The 17,027-nt window shown below is 40.5% G+C and overlaps 1 protein-coding gene across 1 annotated transcript; it reads right to left on the bottom strand.

The window, feature by feature from the left end:
- Positions 1–683: 683 nt before the first annotated feature.
- Positions 684–16,595, bottom strand: plekho2 (pleckstrin homology domain containing, family O member 2). The gene is made up of 6 exons (XM_035418543.1): positions 16,120–16,595; positions 11,807–11,956; positions 10,936–11,058; positions 5,775–5,879; positions 5,381–5,479; positions 684–4,902 (listed from the first exon to the last, which is right to left on the bottom strand). The coding sequence occupies exons 1-6, from the start codon at positions 16,126–16,128 to the stop codon at positions 3,337–3,339; spliced, it is 2,052 nt and encodes a 683-aa protein (XP_035274434.1). The 5' UTR covers positions 16,129–16,595; the 3' UTR covers positions 684–3,336.
- Positions 16,596–17,027: the final 432 nt, after the last annotated feature.

Genomic DNA, 17,027 nt, shown 5'->3' with positions numbered 1-17,027 from the left:
GTGAACTTGTGTTGTTGCTCCTAGACATTTCCACTTCACAATAACATCACTAACAGCTGACCAGGGCAGCTCTAGCAGGGCAGAAATGTGGTGGCATCCTATGACAGTGTCACGTTGAAAGTCACTGAGCTCTTCAGTACAACCCTTTCTACCGCTAATGTTTGTCTATGGAGATGGCATGGCTGTATGATTTTATGCACCTGTTAGAAATAGGTGTGGCTGCAGTTGCAGAACTCACTAATTACATGGGGTGTCCATGTACTTTTGGCCATGTAGTGTATAAGGTCAATTGGCATTCAGTGCGCACAACCATTACATACAAGGTGAATCAGTATTCAGTCCTCTGCCATGTCTGTGTGACTGGGAGAGTGGCTGGTGCTTATTTCCAAAGAAACTCCAGATATTGAGGGCTAGCGTAAAAGTGTTATTACCAAGAATGCAGAAGGTGGGAATCGATTGCCTCACACAGTCCTGGAAGAAGACCTGAGTTTTGCTCTTTCATTGCCATACTCTGCTCTGGTAATGTATGTACAGGAAAATGAACACATACTGCAAGCCTGTCAATGCAGCTCATGCACTGTATTCTCAAAATATTATATCTTTGGGGGAGCACTGTGAGCAAAACAGGAAAAAATGGCACTCCAAGGGAATGCTGGTCTTGGAGCTTAAAAAACACACATGTGCATTGTTGTAAACAGTAATATTTTTATTAGGACATGCTTTCATGGAATCCATTTCTATGTTTCTTAAACTTTTTATAGGCACAGAAAATTTCATTATTAATAAGTGCTTTTAAAAAACACTAATATAAAAATAAATATTCAGCTCATATAAATGAATCATTTAATGGCTGAAGTATCCATTGATATTTTCCAAGTCAGCTGTTTTAACAAAATACTTCGTAAAGAAAAACAGGACATAGTGCAGGGGTGCACAACAAGGTCTGATCTCAGGATTTTGTGCCAACTTCTGGCCTTAATTACTTAATGAGCCAAATCATATCTTCATCTGACATTTATATAAGCACCACCAGCTACAGCTGTAGACTGCAAGTGTATCCTAATGGCTAGACGTGCTCTAGTAAAGGAGTGAACCAGTGTAGTCTACAGAGCTGTCTGAAAACTAAAACTAAGGCAAGTGGTTGAAACAAAAACCAGCATGTAGACCAGCCCTCCACAACCACAGTTGTGCACCCCTGACAGACTGTATCAGAAGGTTAATAACTTAAGTATTAAATCCTTTATAAGAAATTGTTCATTCACAAGTTGATAGAATCAAGATTAAATTAGACTTCAAAAAATGAAAGTGTGATCTACAAACTTGAGGCTTTACAGCTGTATGGTATAGTTAAACAAGTAATGGAGGTTGAAGACCAAAACATGAATCAAAAGACCAAGATAAAAATTAGACTGTTAAAGGTTAATTCTGGTGTAGCACACTTAATCAAGCTGGTTTGTTAAAATGGATTACATCCTTTTTTAACTGGCCATTGCCAAACATTTTAAAACATATTTAAGAAGCAAGAACCTTATCAGACAAACTACACAAATATGTTAGAGAACAAATGAAAATCACATTTATACACATACTGTACATGTCACCTCAGGAAACTAAGTGACTATGCAGAAATTGACACATTTCAGGTATCTTTATGAACATTTTCAAACAGGCACAAAGGCATGTATGCAGATACATATCTCTTCCTCTTTATATACCTTTCAAAATGAGTCAGTGAAGCTGCAACTGACTCAGGAAGTAGTTAGTTCCTGTGTACTATTTATAAATGAGGAGGTGGTTTCTAATTTGTGAACTGGAATGCTAAAAAGATTAGCTAAAGGCACATATCATACAACACACACATATCAACACTAGAAAGTCCATACTGAAAGTGCAAGCCAGCCTGATCTCTAGTTTTTCAGAAACATTTCATTTTGACAACAAAAATAGTTGTTATTCAAATACTTCAACAGGATCAATGAATACACTAATCCCAGCCAAACAAAAAAGGGGCTGGGCTAAGACAAGTTTATTTGAAAAAAGGATCAGAAAAGCAATACTGCAACATCAACGCACATTTACATGTAGACACCATGTCACAGTCTGAAACGGACACTATACACAAAATATTAGAACATGAGACATTACATCTCTCAGCCATCATTTTATCACTCAACAAAATTGCCCAACAGGATTAACTAGCAGGACAGCTCCTCGTCTTAGTTAAAACCACACACAAACAGTATTAAAATGAAGCCAAAGTAAATGAACAGAGCTATTGTCTGATATTATTATCATTAAATTCATTAAAAGGGCTTTGTACACGGAGGGTAATTTCTGAGATCGCTGGTAAAAAATGCTCTACTGTTTACACAGATTTCTGCACTCTTAAGAGCAGAACAGAGTTGATTATCTATAACAGTGCTAATGGATCTTTGGGAAGACCATTGTGTTGAACAAATTTACCTAAACAATGTGCAATTAGGACAGTTAAACCTGTTATTGTCAGTAAAATGTATGTAAAATATATGAAGCAACTCTGACTCATCTGATTACTGGTTCTTCAGCAAAACACATTTGAGTCATCCTGTGGGGAAACGATTATGAATGTTTTAAATCCAAGTACTGGATCTGAAGTGCATTCATTTGGCAAAACATGTTTTTTTTTTCATAATAGGTGTTGTTACAAAGTACTTAAAAACATTGGAACTGCTTCACAGAATAACTGTAAATCTAAGTTCAGAATATCAGAATATTTACCAGATATGGTACATTTTTCATGTTGGCCAAACACATAATTTGTATTCTTGTGATGCTGATATCCATAATGTCATTTCATAAAATATCTGTATACTAGATAATATAATATGGTGGCAAAAAAAGTATAAAGAGATTTTTATACATTCTGATGTAAACCTCCTCAATTTAAATAATTCTTCACTGATGATCTTGCTGTATGTATTTCAGGTATTAAATTAAAAATGATACACCCACAGCAATTGTGCTGAAGTCATTGTCATTGGAGTGTGATGATCCAAACATCCTGATACAGTAGAGCTTTTGTTAATGACCCAACCTCTCTATTATAAATTGCTGAGTGGAAATAATTGCACTTCATAAGGAAAAAAATACTTGCATATATTGCATATTTTCTCAGCTAACAGTTTTACATAGGAAAACCTTGCTTTGCCAGTGTGTTTGTGTGTGTGTGTGCATGTGTGTGTGTGTGTGTGTGTGTGTGTGCGCACGCGTGCATACGTGTGCTTGAAAAACAAGCGCCTGTCATACAGCTCATTTGAGGGCCATTAATTCCGCTGTCATGTTTAATTTTATCTGCGGTCACAAGCTCATTCTGTGCCTTTTCTCTACGGGTTGGGCCTGTTTCAAATTCTTAGCTTCTTGCAAGCACTGGTCCGCTTTTCTGAGCTGCTCCACAGCTTTGGCCAGCAGCTCTTCTGGCGAAAGACTCTTTGGCCCCCCCTTGTCACCCAGTGAGCCTTGCGCCTCTTGTCTGGAGGACACAGTACTGAGGAGCTCTGCCGTTTCCTCAAGCTCCAGGGCCACTTTTTTACGGAGCTCATTCGTGTCATTTCTTGACGATGTTCTAGAGATTTCCTTGAAAGCCCATTCCTCCGTCTGCACCACTGACTCAGAAAGCAGGTCTCCCACAGAGGCAGATTTCCCCTTTGACGGTTTGAGTGGCAGGGCAGGAGGAATGGGCTGCATGCTCTGTTTAATCTGCATCGGCTTTAGCATCTGGGCTCTGCTTCTAGCACCTGTGACGACTTTCCATTTCTGTGGCACATGAGCCTCAGCAGGTTCTGCCTCAGCTTCGCTGCCATCACCATGTTGGACTTCATCATCATCATCAGCTATATCCCCAGTCGACAGAGCTACCATCTTGTTCTTACGCTCAGCAGTTGGAGTCAGATCATCTCTATGCTTGGAAAGATCTGAAATGCCTGAGGCAGGAACACTTTCATTGGGTAGACCTGCACCCCTTGATTCTACAGAAATGGGAACTTCAGCTGAACCCTCCCTGGGATCACATGGCTGATCGCCTTCAGAGCGGTTGAGCAATTTTTTCTTGGGAAGCGCTGGTGGGCCGGGGGTCTTTTTCGCTGGTTGCAGAGATGGTTCTGTGGACTTTGTAAGAGGTGTAGCTGGCCTTTGAGTGTCTGCACTTGATGCGATGGCAGGTGCTGGATTACCTCCTGCCTCCAGTGCAACATTGCTGTGATCAGGCTCTTCCTGTGTAGGACAGGAGCCTTCCTTTTCATCAGTCGTTTCATCAGCCTCCTCAGGGACAGTGGAATCAAGCTTAGCCTCTGGCGATGTTACGGCTGTTTGAGGAGGGGGCGTGGAATCTCCCTCACTTCCCAATTTATCATTTTTTCCCTGGTCGTCAGAAAATGTTTCCTCAGGTCTTTCCTCCTCACTATCTTCCGCACCACAAGAGAGCTGCGGAACCTCCCACTCTACTGTTTGAGCGGGTTTCTTGTCTTTTGACGGAGGCATCGGGGGGTGAGTGGGGTCTTTGATTGGTGAAGGAGATGGCAGTGGAGTGATCCGGGTGCTGTCAGACTCTTCTGAAGAGTCTCTGGCTTTGTTGGGAGGCATTGGAGGAGCGAGTACTACCTCCTTTGGTGTTTCTCCTTCACCCGAGGAGCTGGGTTTTCTCTCTTTTGAGGGAGGCATGGGAGGCTTCAGGACATTTTTCTGAGGGGCGGGCTCTTCTTCTGGGATTTCCTGCAGTTTTTCACGGGGCTTAGATGGAGGCATTGGTGGTTTCACAGCTTCTTTAGAGGTATCAACCTCAGTGTTGACCTGATGTGTACCATTGGGTGTGTTGTCAGAAGCATCAAGATCCTTTCTCAGAATACCATCTGTTGACAGATTAGCAGCCTGAAAAGAGAAAGGGAAATCTGCCTGAGCCAATAATCTATGAGACCAGTTCTGTGATGCTGTTGTCTTCTGCATTTTGAGCATCCACAAATCCAGAAATCTCTAAAATGACATTAAAATGTCTAATTCTTTCCTCCCACAGATTTTAGAAAATGCTATCTGATGCCGTTGTTTGCTTTATCAGTAACTGGTTAAATGTAAATGTGCATTTACCAGCCCTATGCTGTAAATAGAAAGCAGTGCTAACCTCCCACAGCCATCTATGATGAGTCACTACAACAATTTCAGGCCTTATGCTGACAGGATTAACATACACTGCAGCTTCTGAGTGAAAGATTGTTTACTGTTTGTGTGTTGCCATTAACTCATGCATAGCAGGGGAGTAAAATGGCATCCGTAGTCTCCTGGGTAATGCTTAGCTTGTCAGAAGTAAATGCCTGCTTATTTGGAACAGCCTGGCTGACTTATTCCCATATACCTCCTTCATGCGTATCCTTGTAGGCGGTCTACGGCTCTGGTTTCCCTTGGGTCTTGTGCGTGTCACATGCTCCAAGGTACAACTTTCATCAACCTTCACCTGTGAGTGCAATAAAAAAAACAAGATTTCTTATTTTTAAATGTTTTAAAACAGAAATAACACACAGAAGATTTAAAAGTCTTATTGGATCAGTTAAAAATTACTTGCCTTTGTCAGAGTTTTCTAGCAAAAGTATCTTTAAGAACTTAAAAATAATAGGTTCATGTTTCTACAGACCTGTTTTACCTATAAGCTAGGGACCTGCCCTGATTAATAGGCACAGAACATGGATGAAGCACAGTATTATGTATGTAGCTATTAACATCAAAACAGGAAAGTAAAGAGGAAAAAGTACCTCATCAAAGATTTTGTTTTTAGTTCTGTTTATTCCATCACTGAGAGCTTTAATCCAGGAATCCTTATCTTCAGGATTCTGAGCCTGAATTTTGACATCATGGATCTACAAATTATAAGGACAGTTGTCATTTGCACATGTCCTCATAACAGGACTTAAGGAAAAAAGGAAAAACCAACCAAAAACATGGAGAAGTACAGGAAAGGATATAGGATTAGTTAAAATTGCCCACAGTATTTCTTAAAGATTGTTAAAGTGTCATCTACTGACTTTCAAGGTTATAGTTCAAAATAGTGTCAATTTAAATGCATGCTTCAAATCAATGTCTGATATTTTAATACAGGTCTGAAATTAAAACATGCATTTTTCATATGAGTATAACTGACCTGCTTGTCAGGAGTTAATTGCATGAAGGCATTAATCTCAGAAGTAATTAAAGTCCTTTGTGATTAGGTTTAGGAAGTGGGTGTGGCTTCCATGAGAGAAACTGCTGATTGGCAAGGGGTGTGACACAGCTGCCTCTTCAGCCATATGTGGGAGGGGGTTTGATCCTTGTTGTGTCATCTTCTGAGCTATGATACCTTCACTACCTGTTACCCTTTCTGCTTTCTACCTGTCTGAATAAAGCAAAAATACAAAAGGAGTGGGGAACTATCTGCTCTCCTCTAAAAAAGAAGCTATTTGCTTTTCCATGCACCTCTCTGTGATATCCCATTACATTATTTACAATCAAGGGGAAGCTGATCCAGCAGCAAAGTAGCTGTAACATCTCTGCTGATAGAAATTAATTCAACCCCATGGTCTGTTCAGCCATTTAGAACTGTCCATTCACTTCTCCCTTAAACAATGCAATAAAAATGGATCTTACTCTTATTGAATGAGAAACAACACCTGCTAAAGCCAAAATGTCAGACCACATTTCTTATCTTAACCACATCTGTCCAAATGAATCAATTTTTATTTACTTTCAGTCCAGTCCTGAAAGGTTATTTCAAAGTTTATAAGTATGTTCAGTCTTGAAATTGTGAAAAGTTGTGCAGTATTGACCCTGGAATTTGTGGTGACCCGCCAAGCTAAAAGAATCACACAGAACATGCAATGTGAAATTGCATAAAATATAATGACTGCAGTATTTAAATGGATCCAACACAGGGTAAAATTCACCCCTGAAAATCAGAAATACATTTTGTCTGAAAGTTGTTCTCCTAAGCAGTGCATTACCCATTTGGTTTATTTATACATGTGTTAAATTGGGTGACATGCACATTTAATGTTCTCGCAAAGACTAATATATTAAAATATAATAATATAAAATAACAATGTGAAAGTTCTGTTTAAAACTCAAATAATGGATGGGTGAGAAAGTGGGCCTTAGCTGTGTTTTCATGTGCTGGCTGAAAGTGTGCCTTAGCTGTGTTTTCGTGTGCTGGCTGAAAGTGTGCCTTAGCTATGTTTTCATGTGCTGGCTAATGCAGCCAGATGTCATGGGAGAACAATTCAAAGTCACCTTTCAGGGGCAGTGCATGGAAGCCTATTGTTAAAAGCCACTGTCTTCCATGCACCTCCAAGAAAGGTAGGGTGCAGGGTAAGACAAACCGACTTGCTAGGACAGTACAGCAGGTTCAGTTAAAGCAATTTATCTTGCAGGTATTGTTTAGCATTGTATGGGCCCACATAATTGTAGCTTGAAATTAGTGACATTTTTCATTTGGAGAAAATATCCATTTGAAAAATAACTCCAGGGAAAGCCTTTACTTTAAGTTTGAGCGCATTAAGAACATGGATCTTGAAGACCAGCCAAATATACCCCCTGGATGTTTACAGTATTCTCTCGTAGTATACAGTAACCTTAAGTGAAGAAGACTTTAAAAATCATAGCAGTTCCCCTCATACCACCAAATATTCTTTAATTCCCTGGCAACATTAGAACACTGACCTTTTGATATACCTTTAGGAAAACAGGACTTTGCCAGTAACACAGAAAACGAACCTCAGCCAGGCCCTCCCAGCGAGCGGTGGTGTACAAACGACCCGGCCACAATCAAACAGGGAGTCCGAAGCTGGAGCGAGGCCTAAAACCCCTCCTCTCCTGGCGATGAGCCTTCAGCTCTGGCCCGAGAGACCTTAATGCTAACAGCGGAGGATGCTCTCAACATAACAAACTCTGTGCTAAGCAAAACTGTCCACAGGATATAATAGGTAGTAAAAACAATACACATGTACATCCTCAGATGTGTTTACCCAAGGAAGCCCGGAATATTTAATTCTCCTGGGACAGCGCCCGTGACCTAAGAAGATACACAAAAATTCATGACGCCATAAAAAATTCTGATCGCACTTGCACTTGAGAGCCAACGCAGAGATTATTTGCTTGATTTCTTTTATTCTACTTCAGATCCTTAACAGCTAGGTCAACATAAACCATAAACTGAATGCCAGAGGCCTCTCCTTACTTTTGGTTAGTTTTTGTATAAACTGTGTTTATGTAACCTTGCCATGCATTATTTGTCTTTTGAAGTTTGTTTGGCATCCTGTGTCCTGGGAGGCCCTGTATGTGAAACTCACCGGAGGCCAGCAATGGGCCTTTGCTATAATGATCTGGTTTTAAAAACACACAAGCATGTAGCCAGCGTCGCGGCCTATTTAAGCTGAAATTGCCCATATCTGAAAATAATGCTTTTACTTAAGTTTTAACTATGCTTTCCTGTGGTTCAAGACAGCAGCTGATATATATTGCCTATGACCGTGTAGGATTCTGGACTTTGCTGACCTAGCTCTGTAAAAGTAGTTTATGAATAATGGGGTAGCAAAACTGATAATGAGTCAAAGGAAAACCTTTTCATATAGCACAACTACATTGTTTTCCCCTAGGTTTCTCCCCCAAAACAAAATACAAACACCCTCATTCCTACACAAGTCAGTCTGTTTAATAACGTTTACAGCCCAGCAAGTTTTAACTTTCTGAATATTCTCTCCAGACCGCTGTAACGACTGCAGCGCTTTAAATAAAACTGCAAGGGGCGGTGCCTTAGTCATTTCGCTGGCCGGTCGCTGGGTTGTAGAGGCAGGAAAATGTGACACACTGGGATGCAGCCTTCAGCTGCTGGATTTCAATGTGCCGTCTTGCGTAGGCCTCTCACTGACATCTGCTAGAGTCAGACCAGCCTGCCAGTTCTGCTGCCTCGTCATCTGTTACTAATACAGCACTCTCTTACTGCCTCAGACAGCCCACGTTTGTGAGATACGTTTCCGAGAGACACCAGAAGGGGATGGGCCGATCTTATCACACAAAGGGGGTTCTGTTGATAGAAAGAGAACCCCCGGGAGTTTATTTTTCAACTTATCGCTAGATGTCTGCGACACAGTCCGACAAAAGGCCACGTGTCATTGATATATTCAAAACTCATCAACAGTACACTTAAAAACCTGACCCACATCCAATATGACAAAAGTTCAAAATAGGTTAAAGAAAAACAACATTCCAATAAACCAGATAAACTGAACTCCTACAGACAAACTTGTTATTTCTATCACATCTCTTTACACCAATTCTGTCGAACAGGGCCTTAGATGAGCTAGAGAAAATCACACATTCCTGACAACAGAGGAGCAACAGCATTACACTCAGCCTAGCTACTTAGCTTTCAACGGCAACTACTGTAGCTCTGGTACAAATACTTTTAGTTACCTCTTTGCCCATTAAAGTGACTAGTTCTGAGGCTCTTTGATTAAAGCTTAAAGAGAAATTGACTTTTTAATAAAATTGAGCAGGATAAGATTAATACTGGCTTGGGTCAACATACCAGGTTACTGTAAACCTCTAAACTGAGATTACTGCTCAGAACGCTGCAGAGAAGATGGCGGGTCCTCATGAGTAACCCTGGATGGAGTATGGAAGAGAGCCGCTACCCGTGATTTCAGACACAAGGGGGTTAACATCTGAGTGTTATCTCCAGCTCGCTTCCTTTGCAGCTGGGCAGAGGTGACATGCAGGCAAGAGCAAAGTTTTTTTTCCTGCAAACAGCAGGGTTTTGAACTCTTGCAAAATGTGGTCAGGGTCAGCAATTTATCCACACCATTTATTTATTACATTTGCCCTGTCTGGTGGTAGTCCCAGGCAGAGTAATAAGGGGTGAGAGGAGTAAAGCTCAACCCTTGAATCTTTAATTATGTGGCATTTTCATTTCACATTAAGTAGAGCATAAAAACCTTTCAATTTCCATTCAATGAATATACGTTTTATTTATAGCTGAACCACATATCTCCGCACATGACTGTTGCCTTCTTGTCCAGACTAGAAAGACCGTTTCCCCTTTACAACCATCACTGAGTTTTTGAGCGGGCCACACAGGAGGCCACACGTAAGTTCCTACCTCCAGCGTGTCACTGTAAGAGAGTGTTCTTGTTAGAATAGCTTCTGCACCAGATTATACCAGGGTGCATTGCACTCTTACCTCAGAAGAAACTCCAGAAAACACACCACTGAAACTCTATGGTGCCCAATGCTGCTGGACAGCAGTTAAAGAATGCATGTTTGACCAGCATATCACCCAACACGTGACATTCTCCTTTGAAACCAAAAAATTGGGTTTGTGGTAGTACACGACTGATAAAAACTAGGCTTTAAAGGGAACCTAAAATGATCAATACATGAAGCATATCTCTTGTTAAAAATGAACAATTGATGTCCTATGACAGGTATAATGCGAAGTATTTACAAGCACAATTGTGTATTCTCCATCACAGTCTGCAAGCATAGAGTAGAACCCCCTCCTCCTGTCATTTTCACACGCAGATCTTACAACCAGTGACAGGTTTTCATTAGAATGAATGGAGTAATTCAAACTCATACAGAAAGTCATTCTCCATGACAGCATTAGCAACATCCCTACTTTCATTTTCATTTCTTTTTTATATTTTCTAGCTTTTCAATCCATCTGTAGGCAATTACATTGTCATCAAGCACAAGTCATACCCCAGTGCACCCAGAAAATACTTTTCTATGCATTTCTTAGTGTTGTAAGGGGCTGTCTGCACATATTTTTCTCTCTGTGTTGGGTTCTCTATGACAGCTTAATGATCGGGGACACCTTTTCAGACCTGTGGCACCGGAGCAGATATCCCAGCATGCAAATCTCTGTTGCTGCCTGGCAATGCTTACCTTATTCCCACACTTTTGGGCTCGTATTAGAATCAGTCTGTTCTTCTTCTTGAAAGCACTCCTTAATTCAGTGCATTTCTCGTAGTTCTCCAAATCCACCCTCTCTAAGCAGTTCTTTAAATCCTGCACCAATGAAAAAGAGTATTGTTTATTTTTAGGACCAAACTGCAGCTTCAAATATACTTTCCCTTTCAATATTAGAGTCTTCAACAGAGAAAATGAAGAGAGATTCTGTGGTAGATTGGTTTCTATTTTACAGTATATAAGGCAGTTCATGTTTTAGTGTGTGATTTCAGAGAGCTTAGTAAAAACGCTCAGCAGGACCGTTAAAGTAAAGATCATGTTAAACAGCAACTGTTTAAATATCTTCAAAAGACCTATGCACAGAGTATAGCACTGTGCGGCTCCATGCTGCACATAAAACTGGCATGACACATACTGTACTGTGGTCATCGAAAAAGTAAAAGCAAGAAAACAGCTGCAGAAATGACAGAGTAATACAAAATAGTACATGGATGACATATCCTTAAGTGTCAGCTGTGCAAATACTCAACACCAGCCACACCGAGTGTTTAAGGGATTTGATTATCTGTAAAACAATGACATCATCTGTTGCAGAACAGCAGGAGAATTCATGTGTAATTGTTTTATGTTAATAGTCCAAATTTCTCATCTTTTTAATGACTCGGATTTCTCCTCTCTACACATCTGGAGTCCCTTTGTCAAAATTGTCTATTGTTTTGCCAAACCCTTCCTGCTGCCATTTTGTATAGATTTAAAATAACATATGGAAGAACATGTCCAGAAAGACAGTTTATCTTGCTGTAGGCAGATACACAATACCACTGTAACCATGTATGTTTTGCCATACCTCACTCTCATAGACTGCAATCTCAGTCTTTTCCAACTGGATATAGCGGTCCTTATAGGATCCCAGGAACTTCCCATAGCATTTCTTCACCCAGCCCGCCTTCCCGATGAACTTTACCTCTTCGGGCTTGGCTGTGTCCTCTTTCACACCCTGTTGTATACGGGAAAGAAACAGAGGGAGCAAAATCATTGTCTCGCCCAGAAGCCCACACATAGTTTGTACGTGGTGAGCAAGAGACCCTGCACTTGAAACACTGACGAGACACTTCCCTGGTACTTCAGATAAGACAACATGGATTTATTTTTAAAAAATGAATTCCAGAAGAAAATTATGCACATCCACTATTTACAGTTAAATCATTTAGCACACACTTTAAGCAGCTGTCAAACTAAGTGCTAGGCAAAAATAACAATATAGCAAAAAATAAATTCACAGATTAGTTTACTGGTTCCAGAAATTAATTTACCTGTAGTAAGCTAATGAATGAACAGAAAATATATCAACTAAGAGGGTCTTTAAAATGTTATAGTGATGTGAATATATTGAAAATAGCTGACAAGAACTACACTTATCAATAATAAAAATCCTAGATAAAATTGTTTAAAATATAAGTTATACACATTTTCCCATAACCCAATTTGAAAGGGCCTTTTTGTCTCCACTTATTACTGCAACATTATTTTGAATCAAGAATGTGTTTTCCAAAGTGTAAACTACCGCAGCTTTTAATTTTACAGCCCACCAACTGAGCCACAGGGGAGGGGAGTGTCAGGGGAGTACATTTTAGAGACACATAGAGTAGAAATATTAGATTTTGAGTAGATCATACATACAGTAAGGAGTAATTGAGTGGGTGTGTCTGAACACTATAGGACCAGCAGTCACACACTGTGGGAGGAAAGGAAATAAGAAACAGGCAGACAAGGATAGGTAATAGGTGGCATTCCATTTCATCAGTTGCAGTTAATTGACCAAGGGTGCAAAGACAAACACAACAATGATACCAACAGAAGAAGGAACAAGTTAAAGGGAACTAATCAAAGGCAAAATGTCAAAGAACTTAAGAAGTGAGAAGACAAGTCGAACAGCAGAACTGATTGCACATGAAGCAAATGACTGTGTTGGAAAGTATTAAATACATACAAGTGCAGAGCACATGCAGACCACCATTTTGACTGATTAGGTAAACTGTTCTTTGCATGTTTGGCATGTGTAGCTAAAGACAACCACAGGCACCTTCAAACACCCAGCAAAAGTCCAGTGCTCTCAAAAAGGGAAATTCCGCAGTATATGACACAAATACTACATTATTTCCCACTTTCACTGTACTTACTACCCTATTGAAAGAACCTGTGCCCTGACTAACTGCTCATCCAAACATCATTGGCTGTGCAGTTAAAACTGTGCCTTTTCTCTTCAGACTGCCACACAGGGCAGACTCACTGCTCTGTCATATACAGCTGTCCAGGAAATGTGTGGATGCACTTGATAACCTTGGCATCCCAGGGTGTCTCAGATGAGAGGGAGCAGACTGTGATGGAGGGTTGTTTTTCTCACACCGTGGGGGAACTGGACTGCAGAAACAAGGCTGTCATGCTTTGCCAGACAGGGTGGGTGCGGTGGTGAAAATATATATTCCAAAACAGCTGTATGCAGCTTTGCACAACAAAGCAATGAGGAACTCCCTCCACAGGCATGAGGAGATTACAGTATCACATCATCACTGTTCCGATGGCTGATCGACCTCATAAATAAAAGAAATAAAATTTAATTCTGCCACTTCAAATACAGATTCCATGAAGAATCTTTTATCTGACACAGGCCTTACCACAGATTTTGCTTGAGGTTTAGAGTACTTCTCAGTTATTACAAGTTTGACAATGCATATGTGGTATGTCACTAGACAACACACATGGTGTTCATATGAGGACTTTTTAGCTTATGGGCATAAACATGTTTGCCATCAAACAGAAGTAAAATTAAGGAAAATAAATGATTTTACCAGGTGAAGTGAGATCATTTTTGAGGCACTTATGCTGTATAGTAGAATAAAGGACGTTACCCAGAAGCCATTATTTTTAGCTAAATGAACATTTGAACTCCTTATCAGTAATTCTTAATTTAACAAATAGAAATTACAGCATTTCCTCGGCGAAGCATATTGATGAACTCAAACCTGCCCTTTAACAACACAAAGGTGGCTATGGCAATTCCTGAATAAGACACACCTCAGCCAACATGTGTTCTGTATAAAGTATTCTGTTGCTGCATCTGGGATCACTTGAAATGCGCTCTGTGCTCTGTGCACTGACCTCCACTGCCGATTTGAACTCCATAACTAAACTGAAATCACATGATATTCTCCTCATTGGTCTACTCATCAGAGCAGGATAAACAGTCACAGAGTGTCCAACTGCTCTCACTGTCTGAAAGGGAGTGAAAGGAGTTTCAAAAACAGACAAATGAAAGGAAGTCCCAGAGCAATGCATATCCACCCCGTGTTATTAAAAATTGTTTGAAAAATTTCACTGGAACACACACTTATTTTGTACTGTACCACACACATCAGTGCAGAAGAGACTGGGTGTATTGTCTTAGCAGATGGCAAGAGCTGTACTGTAATCTAAAATGCAGCACTGTAAGAGCATTCAGTGTTAGCCTGTAAAAAAAAAAGAGGGCAGGACAAATCAATTAAAAACAGAAGCCAAAGTTACCAGGTGTGGTTGAGATTTGTCAAAAGTTGGTTTGGTCTCACACACATGCACAGATTAGGTACCAGTTTGTACTAATAAGTAAAGTCAACTCACAGTACATGGTCAAACTCTGAAACAGCGAACAGTCGCACTTCTTCAACTTCAACTGGGTAGGCTTTTGGTCATTAAAGAATATTCAGAAAAGACCAGCACTCCCATTTTCATATGAGACTTAAGTGAGCGGCCGGGTGGCTCGTTCTGTTCAGGAACTGTTCTGGTGCATGCATGGGCCCCACAGTCTGGGTTTTGTTCCGATGCGGACTGTAGGCGGCAATCCCGCACAATTAGCTCCATCCACGGCCAAGCATGGGAGGGCTCCTCTGTTGAGCAAGCCATGAAGCATCATCCTCCAAATCACAGTCTGGCTCGCTAACTGCCGTATGATAAGAAGCGGCGACTGACACCACGTGATTCAGAAGACAACATAGCTTATCTTGGATTTCCAGAACCGACAAGCGATCATGATCATGCATGGTTCATGAATAATCTTACTGTTACTTGCGCTAGTTCCGGTTTTTATTGTTACAGTTCCTGAAACTCGTACGCCTCTTTCCTGCGGACGCTCCAAGAGAAAGGTCTCGTTAACGGGAAGTTGGTCAACTTAGGCTAGCCTACCTGTCACTACACCGCATACCTCAGATATAGTGAAAAAAACCTAACTAACCCTAAACTAAATTCCACCCACTCGATAGGCATGTCAAGCCTCGTTTAATTCATGAAAACAAAGCCATGGGATTGTCGTTGTTTATGGTTATACAAGGTTTGAAAAAGTGACCATCATTTTTCAAATGCATTGACTTGGTAAAAGCCACTGGTGTTTGCAGTACGAGCGCAACCCCTCCCATGTTTTCTTCATGCATCACCATGGTCACTGGCGAGCCGGCTGGAGGCACGTCATTCCGTTACAAACATACTGGGTGGGAGCTCTTTAAACTGCAAAGTAGCGGAACTGGCGGGAGGCTTGCAGGTTGACAGGTGTGTGACAGCTGAGTTCTACAGCTGGTTTTTGATCAATACCCCCAAATATGCTACTCAGACAAAAATTAGGCAATTTCATAAAATCGCCATTTGGTAGGCTATTTAACGTTTAGCCCAGACTTTGATGACAGCCTCCGTTTGTTATTTCAAAGCGAAAAGTTCTAATCAAACGAAAAGTCAGTCACCAACTCGAAGAATCAATCCTGCATGCAAAGACGTCTCGCTACGCGCAGTAGCCTACGTAGGCTAGTCTATAGTAGCCTAAGTAGCAAGCTATAATTTCATCCACTGCATAGGCTACTTTTAAGGCGGAATTATATTGAATCTGTAAATAACAGGGAATACTTCATCCCAGTTCCCAGTTTCACATGGAATTTAAAAAAAAAACTGTGATTCGTGACTCAATAGCCTAATAACAAAGCCGTAGACAATACGCAACACTAACTCAGTTCAGTGTCTTCTGACCAAGTCTTTACAAAACTGCGAAACCTTTCTCTTCATGGCAAATGAACAGTAAACGGTAACTTGTACACACAGTGAAAGCAATAGACTACGCAATTCAACACTGCAAGTCATACTCACATCTTCCATGATAAAACAACACTAAAATCCGTTATGGTAGTAAAAAAATAAAAATAAATAAACAGGAGGCGACCTTTTCTTTCACAATATAAAATATTTCTTTTCTATCTGTAGTCCAATTTCTCATATCCACCATGACGCGAGGATGGGCAAAATAGGAACTGCAAAAGTTTCAACCCCGGACTGCTTCTGGTCTCCTTTTTCCTCTTTTCAATCGGCTACGAAACAATTTTTTTAAAGTTTGGTTTCCGGTAAGTCCATGTAAGCCTCCGTAGGCAGGCAGATAGCTGTCACCAAGATGGAAGTGAATCTGAGGTCTGTCTTCGGAAAACAGCTAGAAACGCTCGATCGTTTTTGTGGACCAAGAAATAATACAGCACGTACATTTACAATGACAATTCCATTAATACTTGCTCGACCCTGTGAGCAGAAATCGCTGAACTTCAGAGCGCAAAACAGTGAAAGCACCAAAGTAGCGACGCGTACAGACGTAATCAAGTCACCGGTCACATTCAAATCTCTGGCCAATGGCCATCAATAATAGGACGAAGTAGCATCGTAGATGTTCCCATTCGCTTGTTTGTAAATGGTATTATACTGTGTCCGCTAAATTGGCAGGTTACTTATGCCCTCATGTTTTGATTTTTTAATGACATTTTCGACGTCACTTTTAATGAAGCTTGATTGTCCAGCTATATAACTTAATGCGCAGTTTGAACAATAAAGAAAAAGCAGGAACATTTCAGCATTGTATTATTCAGATTAATTATTTAACATTGTGTGGTAACTGACAGTGCAAATTTTTAGAACTGTAAAAATGCATGCATACAATGCTTGGTTTGTTTGTGAATGACTGAGAATCATACTAGAAGAAACACCAGTGCCCTTTAGGCCAATGCTAGGTTGAA

The sequence above is a fragment of the Anguilla anguilla genome, chromosome 5 (genome assembly GCF_013347855.1).
Source record: "Anguilla anguilla isolate fAngAng1 chromosome 5, fAngAng1.pri, whole genome shotgun sequence".
In the NCBI taxonomy this organism is placed as follows: Eukaryota; Metazoa; Chordata; class Actinopteri; order Anguilliformes; family Anguillidae; genus Anguilla; species Anguilla anguilla.
This window is presented reverse-complemented; position numbering and strand designations above follow the sequence as displayed.